At 45.6% G+C, this 14,321-nt stretch overlaps 1 protein-coding gene across 1 annotated transcript in view; it reads right to left on the reverse strand.

Annotated features, from left to right (window-relative positions):
• EXOC4 (exocyst complex component 4) overlaps positions 1-14,321 on the reverse strand; it is a 317,262-nt gene that overhangs the window by 294,112 nt on the left and 8,829 nt on the right. The window contains 1 exon segment of the mRNA XM_038153051.1: positions 3,962-4,151. Coding sequence (XP_038008979.1) covers positions 3,962-4,151 — 190 coding nt within the window.

Consider the following 14,321-nt stretch of genomic DNA (forward strand, 5'->3'; position numbering starts at 1 on the left):
GCATTGTTTTAACCAGAGGTACGTGTGCTTATAGTGCTTGGATGGAACCACTGTCAATATGCTTTTGCTTTGTGTGATTGGGCAAAACACTTAAAAAGTAAGTTGTAACATTAAGTTCTTGGTCTGCTGCCTGGGATGTGAGCTGGTGGCATCTTCCCATTGAGATAATCATGTAATAAAACTGATACTAGAAAATAAAACAGCTCAAGATGCGTTCCTAGCAGTCCCATCCTGTTGGTGATTTGTACGTAGCCCCAGCCAGCAATACTGGGAGCAGGGCAAGGAATGAACAGCAGATCTTTAAAAAATCCTCCCCCTGGGAGCCCAAACTGGTTCTGCTTCGTAATTCAGTTTTACAGAGGCAAGACCTCTGTAGCAAAACCCAAAACTAAACATTTCCCACCAGGAGTCCACACAAGAATTGACTGCAAAAGGCAGATCCACAGAAGGATCTGGAATATCTGTCACTTGTACAACTCCCACCTTGCACAGAGGGGAACACGAGGAGCAAGCCTGGGAGTGTAACACAGATTGATGACAAACCAGATCTGGGGCCTCGTGTGAGATCAGCTCAAAACCACTTCAATACATATTGACCAAAACCAATAAGCAAACTTAAATACCAAAAGGTCCCTCACCCTCACAGTCATTCTTCTAGGTGGGACCCAAAGGTCACACCACTCTCTGCTTGTGTTGACCTCTGCAAAGCTTTGCACACTGTGTGAAGCCAGGCCTCTGCCTACAGTTGATTTCAGATTTAGTGGAATTGATCTGTGCTTTCAGAGTGCTGAGCTTTGTCCATAAATCCTGGAATGAACTCTTACCCTTGGAAAGCAGCAGAACGCTCTCATTTTCTTTGGAAATGTTAAATGAATTTTCAAAGCCAGAAGGGTCAGTATGTAAGCCACCAAGGGTAGAAATCTGCTGCTCCTAAAGCACTTCTGGGAAAGGTTTTCAGCTGAGACTTCCACAGAGACAGGAAACAAATTGAAGCAAGAAGAATTTGTTGCCTGTTTTGCAAAGTTTAGGTACAGCAAACTGCACAGGAAGGGCAAGATAGGAGCCCAAAGAACTCATCTGCTGCTGCAGGGACAGAGCAGCTCAAACAAGTCCCCAGCCACGAGTGCCAGAGTTATTTACTGGCACCAGACCCTAAAGTGTGAGCACTCAAAATGCAGAAAGATTCAGGGGCACAGAGTTCATGGGCATTCACACAACACAGCTGAGCTTGGAAATAGCATCAAAATTCATATTCTGTGAGCAAAAAGCAAAATGATGAATCACCCAGACAATTCAGGAGGTGCTTGAAGGCCAAGATAGCAAAACATGAAAAGATGAGATGGAAAGGTGTGAGCTCAGCAGCGCTGGAGACATCAAAAACCTGAGAGCAACATGCCCAGACAATAAATGAACAGGGGCACTGCAGAGCTTTGTGCTTCACATCCACCTCTCAGTTTGGCTTTTAACAACTCCTGTTCTCAGGGAGATCCTACAGAAAATGCTGCCAGTAAGGCACAGCTTGGGACAATGGCAGGACAGGATGTCCTGTAGTGACAGAGTCACTGCTATTCAGACCTAGCTTAGAGTCATGCCAAGATGTGAGGTTGAAGGGAACTTAAAAAGCATCTTTCACTTCCCTGCCATGGCAGGGCCACCTGCCACTGTCCGAGGCTGCTCCAGCCTGGCCTTGGACACTGCAGGGATGCAGGGGCAGCCCCAGCTGCTCTGGCAATTCCAGCCCAGCCAGGAATTCCTCCTGGCCAAGATCCCATCCATGGCTGCCCTCTGGCACTGGCAGCCATTCCCTGGGTGCTGTCCCTGCAGGCCTTGTCCCCAGTCCCTCTGCAGCGACCCTGGAGCCCCTGCAGGCCCTGCAATGTGCTGGAAGCTCTCCCTGGAGCCTTCCCTTCTCCAGGGGAACATTCCCAGCTCTCCCAGCCTGCCTCCAGAACTGAGGGGCTCCAGCCCTGGAGCAGCTCTGGGGCCTCCTCTAGACCTGTTTCAACAGGGCTGGACACAGTAGTCCAGGTGGGAACTTCGTGGTAACAGCACTTCCTCAATCAATTTTCATTCCATTCAAAATGAAGATGAGAAGCTGGAAAAACAGAGGGAGAAACAAAAGCTTAAAATGGGACATTGGAGCTTCCATCACTGGGTGTTACTGGAAGCAAAACCACCAATAAAACAGCAGCAGCCAGGAAAAAAGGAGATTTGCAGATGGAACAGAGCCTGTGGAGCTCATACATGTCAGATTATGGTCTTTTCTGACACAGAGATGGGGCAGCTGAGAGGCATTTTAAAAACTTTTATTCCATTTTCAGTCTCATGGAAAGGGTGAGACAATTACAGATGTTATGATTCACAATCAGAAGCCAATTATTTCTTAATTACAAGACATTCTAAGTGTTTCTTGGTCTGTCAGCTTTAGCCACACCATGCTGTAAATGCCCTAAAGCCAATCATCTAAAATTCCCCCTCGTGGGTGCCACTACAATGCACCTTTCACAGCTCTGTTTCTCCAGAGTTTCCAGTCTCATTTGCAAGGCCACCCTCTGGAACTTGTTTCCAGCTCCATTTCTGTCTCAGCAATGTCTGTCCCATGCCAGGCCATTTCTCAGTCAGCATTTCTCATCTCAAAGTTTGCATACAGATGTGAGCTGTGTGTCAGGCCTTGAGAATTCCCTACAAATCCATTTCCCTTTTCTCTTGAATGGAAAAAACTTCTTTGATGGCTTTGTTTATTGTTTGCCATGTACAGTGAAGTACATAAAGCACTATCAATAATATTGTCACTATAGCAATCTGTCTTAGGTTGAAAGATGTCAGTGGGGGTGTGTGTTCCATCCCCATCTGTCAGAGCTGGGGCAGTTCTCTCTGTTCCTGGGGCAGTTTCTTTATCTCCCCCACAGCCAATCCTCCCTCCAGCAGATCTCTGCTGTCCATGGCCACTGAGTGTCCCTGCACGGCTGATCAAATTCCATCATCCCATGGGGAGATGCTCTGCCCAGGGCAGGAGCCAAGCATTCCTGCCTGGATCCAATCTGAGCCTGGCAGCAGCACAGCAGCCTTTGCCCCCTGCATTCCCAGAGGAGCAGCTTTCTGCTGCCCTGCATTGCCAGAGGGAGAGCAGGCCCATCTCCAGCAGCCCTGGAGCTGCAGAGGAAAACTCCAGCCTTGTGCAGGATCCCTGCTCCAGCAGAACCACAGCTGGCCCTGCAGGAGGGCTGAGCCACCATGGAATGATGTCATAGACATGTTTTATGAAAAATACTTTTTTTAGTATTTTTCTCCTGAGAAGCTGAGAGGCCTCAGGAGCAAAATGTAAATAATAACTATCTGCTGCTGTAGAATGCAACAGGTGAATCTGGGATTGGTCTCATGAAGTTGTTTCTAATTAATGGCCAATCACAGTCCAGCTGTCTGGACTGTCTCAGTCAGTCACAAGATTTTATGATCATTCCATTCTTTCTCCTTTGCTTGCAAGCCTTCTGATGAAATCCTTTCTTCTATTCTTTTAGTATAGTTTTAATGTAATATACATAATAAAATAATAAATCAAACCTTCTAAAACATGGAGTCAACATTCTCATCTCTTCCCTCATCCTGGGACCCCTGTGAACACCACCATGGAATGGCACTGCTGCCACCACCCCGACCCACAGGGTGTCAGGTCTATTCTGACTCTGGCAATGGTTTGTTGTTTGTACTACTGCATTTCTATTTTTAATTTTCCTAGTAAAGAACTGTTATTCCTATTCCGATATCGTTACCTGAGAGCCTCTTATTTTCAAAATGATAATAATTTGTAGAGAGGGGGGTTGCATTTTCCATTTCAGGGGAGGCTCCTGCCTTCCTCAGCAGACACCTGGCTGTTCAAACCGAGACACCATGTATCTAAACTCTCCACAAAGTCGTGTGGAGAGTCTCCACACGACACAGAGCCCTGCGGGCTGGCTGGCACCTGCTTGATCTTGTTGCGGGAGCTGGTGATGCGCTCGGTGATGCTCTGGTAGGTGCGGATGGCCGTGGTCAGCTCCGTGTAGTGCTGCACGATCAGCTCGTCCAGCTCGCGGTCGCACTTCTCGTACGCCTCCTCCAGCCGCCCCTTCTCGTTCTCCCGGTCCTCCACGTCATCGCTGGTGGACAAAGTCCTGAGGGCACCGAGATGGCAAAAGTTATTTGGAGTTCATTTGTTAGAGATCAATGCACTGTGAGGAAATAAACGCCATCAACGCTGCGGTTTGTTACTCTGCCAGTTTTCAAACCCCTCATATTATTACCGTCGCCGCTTGTAATGAAGGGATGGGACTGTTTTGGGGCTGAGAACGATTTATTGCTCAGATAAACATCAGGCTCAGAGGCGGTGAGATTTTAAAGGAGCAAGCAGTTGGCCACAGCTCAAGAGTAGTCACAAGTTTCTTTGTCACAAGGCAATATAGAACTTTTTAAACCAATAAAACAGCTGCTACAGGGTTTATTTTGGTTTTCTAACCTATCACCTTTACTCACTTCTGCTGGACTGCAGATGCTTTTGTCCAACAGGCTTCTGTCTCACATGCACAAATATAATTCTATTACCACTTCTAAACTCTCAGCTTATTCCGTACAACCACACCCCTACATCATAAACCCTTCCCTGCCTTATCAATATGGTTTCTCACTTATTTAAGGCATATTCTTACTTACATCTATAGAAATATAAGTTATTTTTCTGCTTAATATCTGTGTATTGTATTTTTCCATCAATCCAAGCTTCTCTCAAGGCTGCAAACCAAACCCCTCCATGTCTGTGAAAGTTTCTATTTTTCTGATTCCCACACCTTCCGAGTTTTTCTTTTCCCTCTTCAGGGAAAGTTCTCTGTTGGTTATCACATTGCCAGACAGTCATTAATACAGGCACCATGTAACATCTGAAATATTTCTTGATTTATTATTTATGAAGAGCTATAAGGAAAAAATCCTAACTTCAGTCTTGTTGTGCAATGTTGCAGTTCCTGTAACTCATCTGCCAAAGGTAAGGGACGTCACAGGGACACAGAGAAATCCATCACAAATCCATCCAGGTCTTCCACCAGTTTTCAAACATACACCAATACAACAAGAAAAGGCCCCATGACCCTATTTCCCCCCCTCAATTACTGAAACCTCTAACTTCATGTAGTAAGATTCTTTTTATTGAAATCAATTCATTCTGAGATTGCAACAAAACTGCTGAAAACTTTGTGAAACCGGACATAGCTCAAAGCTTCTTGATGTCACTCCATATTTCTATTCAAGAACCAATGCAATCTTCTCCTTCTGCCTTTGAGAGGATAAAAATCCCAGAAAGAGCAGCAAGAACCTTTTCCAGATATCCAGCCTCAACCTCCCCTGACACAGCCCCAGGTACCTCTGAAGCACCTGCACATAACTGAAATAAAGTCCCTCAGGACCTGTCCCTGTCACAGAGAGCAGAGACCAGAGCTGCCCCTCCTGAAGAGGCTGCACCCCGCTAAAGTCTCCCCTCAAAGCAGCTTCTTCCAAAGCATAAAACTCATTGCATTTCATGCTCCATGGTAGCTACAGAAACAGGAATCCTTTCTCATGCTACCACATTAATATTCTATTCCTAAACCTTTTAATTGTGTCTTAAATCAGCTTTCCACAAAACAAAATTAAATTTTAGCCAAAGCTCTTTACAAAGGCTCTGAGATGGACGAACACAAGACAAGGTTGCTCAGGGCCCAGAAAAATATAAATTTCAGTGAAAGGCTCCCTGCCCACAACCATCTTCGAGTCCCTTCCAATTCAAACCACTCCACGACTCTAAAATGAAAATCACGTGCAAGGCTGGCAGAAAGTCATCCTCTGTTAAGAGCCCTTGCAGATAAATCCATTTTCTTTGTGAAGAACAGCTTGTTTCTGTGGGAAGAATGCTCTTCAGCATGGCTACACTGGCCACAAGGAATATCCAACTCAGGAATTGACATTTTGTTGGGAGTTTGGAGCTGCCTGTCCCAGGAGTTAATGAAAACATCCATCCTCTGTGACCTGCGGCACAGATTGCAGGAGAATCCTGCATGGAGACAGACAAGGGAGCAGCAGAACCAAACTGGCCCAGAGCACAGACCAGGGAAGTTGGGAGTTTTAATCAAACCAAATTCAATTTCACAATTCTGGATTCGCCACAGAATCCATCTGCAGTGCCAGCAGTTGGTTACAAAAGCTGAAGATCTCTCTCCAAAGCTAAGACTCCATTGCTCATGTCAGAGCATGCCACGAGGATTCCACTGCTCCAGCAAATTCCCATCCAACCCAGGCTTCCTAACAAATCCCAGCCACGTTTTTAAAGCAGACTTAGATTGTGTTGCCCAGTCTTTTTGTCCTTGCATTTGAATTTAGCTGGTCCTGTCTGTAGGAAAACCACATTTTGCTAAAAACATCAGCCCAGCAAAGCAGAGCTGCTTGTGAAGCCGAGAGGTCCCAGCGGCTCCTACCTCAGAAACCCCAAAAGTGGCAGAAGGACAAAGCCAGGACAGCTGGAAAGCAGAAACCTTGGAGATCCCACCAGATGATTCCTACTGAGGTCAAAAATGAGCATGCACAGTTCTGGTCTCCTCTCACCCTTGAAAGGGCAAGTAAACCAAGATGAACCAAAGTTTCAGGCTCAGTCAATTGTCACATTCCAGGATTTGCAGCTGCCTCTGTTGGATGCAGAATAAACACCTGTACCGGGAACATCCTGCTTTTAATTCTTATTACTCTTTTAGTTACTATTAATAAATTTTTCTTTATACCCTTTAAAATTTTAAACCTACTTTACCCTTTCTCCTAACCCTATCTCACAACAAAAAATAAGTACATTAGTAATTAACCAACATCAAACCCAACACACTAATTAGTACATTAACTAAGAAATCTAAAAATTAATGAAATCTCAAATTAACAAACCAAAACCACTACACTTAATTACCTGGTTTGGGAATATACTGTGGAAACAACCACCACTAAGAATATCACACTCACATTCTGACCAAAAATCTCGTGTTTGTTTACAGTCCTTTAATCTGTTCTGGTTCAAACCATCACAGAATTATTAAAGTTGGAAAAGACCTCTAAGATCATGGAGTCCAACCATTAACCAGCACTGCCAAGGTCACCACTAAATAATGTTCCCAGGCACCACATCCTACACCAAAAAGGATAAAAAATTCCACACAACAACAGATTTTCCCCAACAGGTTTTTTCTTAGCCTTCCACTCACTTGAATTTGCCTTAAACACCTGTAGATGATTTCCTTACAGACAGGGTAAGAGTTTAAACCAAAACCCAAATGGAAAAAAGCAACAGAGATTTTTTTCCCCCCTTCATTTTACTGAAAAACACAGTGAGTTTCAGAAATGTAAGGTTTTAGGTTTAAGATCTGGTTATTTCCCCTGGTAATGAGTCTGGATTAATCACTTGGAATTTGCAACTGTACACCTGAATTTCCCATCTAAGTCTCATGGTACAGGAGCCATTTCTTCTTGCTCTACACAAAAAAAAGGAAGAGAAAAAAAAGCAAGGAATACTTAATATTCTTGACATTATCCATGCTCCTGCTAACACTGCAGAAAAGTAAGCCAAGGGCATCTCTGCTTATTTTAGTCCTATTAAAATGTGTTGCAAGGAAGAAGAAAAGTCAACACACTGTTTGTCAAACAGAAAGGATCCAAATTGTTTGGGAAAGGAACTTTGCAGGAAAAACTTTGAAGGGGGAATCACAAAACAGGACAGGATTATGAAACAATGATAAATATATATCAGCATTTCAGAACTCCCTGAAAATATTCCAAACAGAGGACAAACAGAAGGAAAATCAGTTTAGATCACGAGTAGCAGATGATGAACTCGGTGGGGGTTTCCAGGAGGAATTCCTGAGCACTTCACTTGATTTTTTTTCAGTTTGATTTTTCCAAATGAAAATCCTCCTTCTCTGTCAGATACCTGGAATTTGTACTTGGCAGCTGGATGGCTGCAGATGCCTGTCTCATTAGCAAGAGCTCAACAGGATTACAATAATTCCAACTGGCTGTGGGTCTGCTGAGAGACATTCTGATGCTACGGTGAAAGAGAAATTCATTGAGCCAAATCTCACAGGCTTCTGATTTTACATAGTTAAAAATACAGATTACACAAAAGCAAAATGCTTCATTCACTGGAGTCACTCCCACAGATGGAAGAAGATGGTCAGACACAATCCTGAAATGTTTTTGTCATGGGATGTACAGCACTTTCCTCGGGAGAAAATAAATGAACCTTGTTATTTCCCTGAGGTCACTGAATTTACACTGGAATTAGATTAATAAAAAAAGTCCTTTGGGACTATTCATTTTCATAGAAGTTGATCTGTAGGTCACAAGCATTTTTCATCTCCTATTTCCAGCATCCAACCCAAGGAGTAGAGGGAGGAGATGGAAAGATTTTTTCAGGAGTCCTGAAGCCTTGTCATTGTGCAAACACCCAAAGCCTTCAACTGCTTCCTCCCACAGCTCACATGAAAGCCAGGAATAGCTCATTTCCAAATGTAAATACGCAGGAAAAAGTACTCACATTTATATATATTTTTATATACATATAACTGCCAGCCATACCACTTCTGCACGAGGCTGCAGCTCTCCTCAAAACTGAATGAACTCCAAGCTCTCCAAGAATCTTCCTGCCTCAGCACCTCAGGTGAAGGGACAGAGTGCCACAACCCAGAAGAAGTCTGAATTTACTCTCACCCGTCCTCTTGAAGCAGCTGCACAGACCATCAAAAGCTACAGGGTAATTCACATTTTAGTGAAGAGAAAGGTAAGATTTTTGATTTATGTACTTATTATAAATGCTCAACTAACTACTCAGGAGCAGTTGAAAAACCCACTTGTGTATTAAAGCTTTTTTTTTTCCCCTTCCAAACCTCAGAGTCGCAAAATTTTCCTCTGAGAAGCAAAATGAAATGGTTGTCTTAGTAAAATGCTCAGTTTTGAGAAGACAGGCTGGGAGAGCTGGGAGAGCTCACCTGGAGAGGAGAAGGCTCCAGGGAGAGCTTCCAGCACATTGCAGGGCCTGCAGGGGCTCCAGGAGAGCTGCAGAGGGACTGGGGACAAGGCCTGCAGGGACAGCACACAGGGAATGGCTGCCAGTGCCAGAGGGCAGCCATGGATGGGATCTTGGCCATGAGGAATTCCTGGCTGGGCTGGAATTGCCAGAGCAGCTGGGGCTGCCCCTGCATCCCTGCAGTGCCCCAGGCCAGGCTGGACACTGGGGCTGGAGCAGCCTGGGACAGTGGCAGGAGTCCCTGCCCATTGAACTGGATGGGCTTTGAGGTCCCTTTCATTCCCAGCTGTTCTGTGCCTCTTGAAGGAAGTCACACTGTGCCTCATTTTTATAAGGTATAAAACTGTGGTGTGTATTTACCACAGAAATACAGACAGAGCTTCAAAAATGCCATACATTCTGCAGGGATAAAAGAAATTTTTCTCTACAAACCAATGTAATTTATCTGGCCCCAGCCACATCTAACACCAGCACACTGCATACACTCTGCAGGAAATTATTTCACACTACAGGCAGTGTTGGATATCTCTTTGTGCTCTGACAAATCAATGCTTTCCATAGATCTGGCCCAGATGTGCATGTGCCCAATGAACAGCTACCACCCAGTCTCATCTTCTGTCCAAAATTACTCCCGCACTGTGATACACTAATTTGGGGAGGACAGGAAGAAAAAGGAACCTCTCCAGTATTCAAACAACACAAGAGAACAACAGGCAGATGCTATAAAGGGACAGAAAATAAGTTATCATTTCTCCACAAGCCAATACACTTCTGTTATTGTTGGGAGATGAGAGAACACGATGTTTACTGAGCTATTGAGCAGCAAAAGAAAATAAACACCATTGTACCACTCATCATGTGGCACAACAGATAACTCCAGGAGCACAGCAATGCTAGAGGGATGATCAGCTGCAGAACTATGAAACCACTCATCTCCCTCCGCAAAAATGCTGTCTTCCAGCCTCAAAAGCACCCAGCCTCAAACCAGGATTTAACATCGTCAATCCCACCAGAGAACACACATCACACACAGGTTAATCTTGATTCTGTGTATCACTCCTGTTCCCACAAATGTGGGCAGCTTATCTGCACCCAACTCCTACAAAAAGAGCTTTGATGTGGATGAAATGCACACCAGATCTGTCTGCTCAGTCTGCAGACCAAGAAGCTCAGCACAAAGTGAGAACCACCACAGGAACTGGAATGAAGTTTAATGAGTCCAAGTGCCCAGTCCTGCACTCTGGCCACAGTAACCCCTGCAGTGCCACAGGCTGGGGATGGCGTGGCTGGGCAGTGCCCCGGCAGAAAGGAACCTGGCAGTGCTGGTCCCCAGCCAGCTGGACACAGCCAGCAGTGTGCCCTGGTGACAGGAAGGCCGGTGACACCCGGCCTGTGCCAGGAACGGTGCGGCCAGCAGGAGCAGGGAGGGCACCGTGCCCTGCCCGGGGCACTGCTGAGGGCACGGCTCCAGGGCTGTGCCCAGCTCTGGCCCTCAGCCTGGAAGGACCTCGGGACACCGAGCACGTCCAGAGGGGACGGCGAGGCTGGAGAGGGGCTGGGACACAAACCCTGAGAGGAGCCCTGAGGGAGCTGGGGGTGCTCAGCCTGCAGAAAGGAGACTCAGGGCTGCCCTCATCGCTCTCCCAGCTCCTGAAAGGTGCCTGTGCTCAGCTGGGCTGGGCTCTGGCTCCAGGCAGCACTGACACAGCCAGAGCACACAGCCTCGAGCTGGGCCAAGGCAAACTCAGGCTGGAGAGCAGGAAAAAGCTTTTCCAGAAAGGGGAGAAAGCTCTGGGATGGCTGCCCGGGGAGCTGCTGCAGCCACCGTCCCTGGCTGTGTCACCAAAGCCTGCATGTGGCACTGGGTGCCAGGGTCTGGCTGAGCTGTTGGGGCTGGGCTGGACTCGATGGTCCTGAAGGTCTCTTCCAACCCAGGAATTCTGTGAATTCTGTGAAATGCTTTTCCTGGCACCATGGCAGGTCCTACAAGCAGTCACGGGCCCAAAGAGCTCAGCTGGTGTTGCCAAGCCACAAAGTTTCCAGAGGATGGAGTATTTTGTTCACATAGATGTCCACAGCAAAAGTGGAAAAAAAACAGGTTTCTAAACAAATCTGGAATTTCCTCCACCTCTATTTGCAAGTCTATTTCCTGTTTGATGGGGAAGATTCAGTTTTAGCACACAGTACCCTGTGGATGTCCCTCAGATTGAAGCACGGGAGAAGCAGCTCTATTTCCATGGAATGGTTTGGGTGGGAAGGGACCTTAAAGCCCATCACTGCCACTGACACCTTCCACTGTCCCAGGCTGCTCCAAGCCCCAATGTCCAACCTGGCCTTGGGCACTGCCAGGGATCCAGGGGCAGCCCCAGCTGCTCTGGGAATTCCATCCCATCCCCTCCCCACCCTCCCAGCCAAGAATTTCTTCTTTTAACTTAATCTAATTCCAGCCTCCTTTACCTTAAAGCCATTCTCCTTTGTCCCATTTCCCCCTCTCTTTTATTCTACAAGGGTCAACAGCAAAAATAGCTCAGGTAGAGACAAATCCATGGATTTTCAAGCTCCAAATGCCCACAATCCATCCCCATTTAGTTTGGGAAGGTGCTGAATACCTTTGGAGCACTCACAAACTCAGTGCTGTGAACCTGAATTTGCGGTGCCATCCGCACCCCCCCTACTTCAGCTCATCCCCTGTCACTTCATTCCCTTCACAGGAGTATTTCTGCCACCAAATCCTGCATTTTGCTGGCCCCCACCCCCTTATATTTTGCACTGTGGCAAAAAAATTCAGCTACAACCTTTAAGATGATCCATTTACAGGCATCAACTTCACAATTGCACTTTGAACAGCAATCAGATTTGAGATTCAGCAAGAATTTCACTTTACACTGAGGACTCATTTTCCCCCACACAGTTTGTATTTAATTTTTTCTCTGTTTTCTAGTGCAGATGAGCAATTCCTTTTGCCAGCCCGCTGTCAGCTTCCTACCTGCCCAATAAAACAGCAAGAAAATTAGATTATGTCAATTTTTAAGAGAAAACTGTTAACATTAATGAATAATAAATGTTTCATTTCTGTAAATTTGCTTTTCCTGATGCCTCCAGCCAGGCTGGGTGGATAACTGCCTGCCTATTTTACCTGCCCTAGGGCCAGCCCTGTTAGGTGTGATTACTGCTAAGCTATGGATGGCAAACTGAGGCTTAATTATCCATTTCCTGACTAGAAAATTTGTTTCACAGGAAGAACATTGCAGGAACAGTATGTGGGCATTATGCTTCTGCAGATTCTTTCTTGTGAAGCAAAACTGAAGGAGCAGATAATGCAAATACAAGTTTTAGGGAATTAATGCTCAGTTAGGACCAGATAATTATTACAGGAAAGGAGAGTTGAAGACCCTGCTGGTTTTGACCACAACTGTGGGTGTTCAGCGTCTTTGTGTCTCTATAAAAGCCTTTTTTTTTCTGCTCCCCAACATCAGAGCAGACTTATGTAAATATTTGTGGTTAAAGGCAGAAAAGAGGATGCACAGGTGCAGCTTGGAAATCCAGGAATAATCCTCTTTTCCTTCTGGATCAGGTTTTTTTGAGCATGCAATTCACTTTTCTTCACTCAGACTCACTCATTCAATGAAAATATTCATTAAAGAGTATTTATGAGTAAGGAAACAGTGGGAAATAGTGGGAAACACCACACACACACAAAAAAAAGGCAAGTTGATCAAATTAAAATAGTTCTCATCTGATCAGGAAAAAGAACATTTTAGTGAAGTGCAATTGAACTGAGTGCTGAATCACTGGGGGGGAATCAAACAAAGCTTCAGTTTTCACAGGAATCCACAGTAAACTTCCCACCACCTGTTCCAAGTGCTCTGTGCTGTATCACACACCTTGTTGAGGCTCCCAGTTCCTCACTTTAAAACACCTTTGAAGCTCCAAACACACAGTTTGTGGTACCAACTGCTCAAAGCAGCGTGGCTGAAAGCTTGTCCTGCTCAAAGCTCCAGCTGCATTTCATGTGTGGCCAAGGCAGGACTCACTGATGTACTGACCCGTTCCTCCAGCAAAAACACCAGAAATCTGTTTAACAGCAGCAGCCCTGGGCAAAATCCAGAATTTCTGGGATACACAAGATCCGTTCCTCTCAAAGAAACTGGGTGAGGTTTTCACTGTTTTGTGGTTTGAGTGAGAGTTAAAGGATAATTCCTTTACTGCTCACTCAGAAATCTGCAGGTAACAAATGCTGGGGAGATACGGCACAAAAGTATTGTAAAACTCTGCTGAATATGTTTCACAATTTATCACATTAAGGCTGGAAAAGACCCATAAATTCATCAACTCAAACTGTTCCTCCAGCACTGCCAAGGCCACCACTGACCCACATCCCCAAGCGCCACATCCACAGGGTTATTGAATCCCTCCAGGAATGGAGGGATTTAAAGTCCTCCTGGACAGCCCTTCACAGGAGGAATTTTTCCTGTTATCAAAATTTAAACCTCCCCTGGCCCAGCCTGAGGCCGTTCCCTCTGCTCCTGTCCCTGTTCCCTGGGCACAGCCCGATCCCCCGGCTGTCCCCTCCTGGCAGGGACTTGTGCAGAGCCACAAGGTCCCCCTGAGCCTCATTTTCTCCAGGCTCAACCCCTTCCCAGCTCCTTGAGTTGCTCCTGGGGCTCCAGACCCTTCCCAGCTCCCTTCTGGATCTGCTCTAGCCCCTCAATGTCCTTCTTATCAAGCAGGGCCCAAAATTGTCCTCAGGATTTGAGATGGGACCTCAGCAGTGCCCAGCACAGGGGGATTCATGTGATATGCATCACACAATTATCATACATACTTCCACCAGTCCAGATAATAATATATACAGTACAGCATTAAAAAAATATCAAATTCACCCCTCAGGAAAGAAAATTAAGGGGATTATTTTGTGTTGTTATTCTCCATGTTACACCACACCAAAGGACCTAGAATACAAATCAGAGTACGACAAGGTACAGAAAAGTACAGCCTTAGCCAAAAGACAATTGTGAACAACAAAGGATTTGTGGAGTTAAACAAAGGAAGCAGTTGCTAGAAGCAACAAATAATAATTTCAGCAGAGCATTGTGGATGTCTAGAAAGCTCAGTCTCCCTGCAGGAAACAGCTGCAATGTGCCAAGGAAACTTCAGCATTAAAACGTAGGAGGAAAAAAAAAAAGCAGAGTAAAAAGAAACCTATTAAAATGCAGTTATTCCCATTGCTGTTGGCCGTGGCCGCACAGCAATTCCAGCA

Source organism: Motacilla alba, chromosome 1A (genome assembly GCF_015832195.1).
Source record: "Motacilla alba alba isolate MOTALB_02 chromosome 1A, Motacilla_alba_V1.0_pri, whole genome shotgun sequence".
Lineage (NCBI taxonomy): Eukaryota > Metazoa > Chordata > Aves > Passeriformes > Motacillidae > Motacilla > Motacilla alba.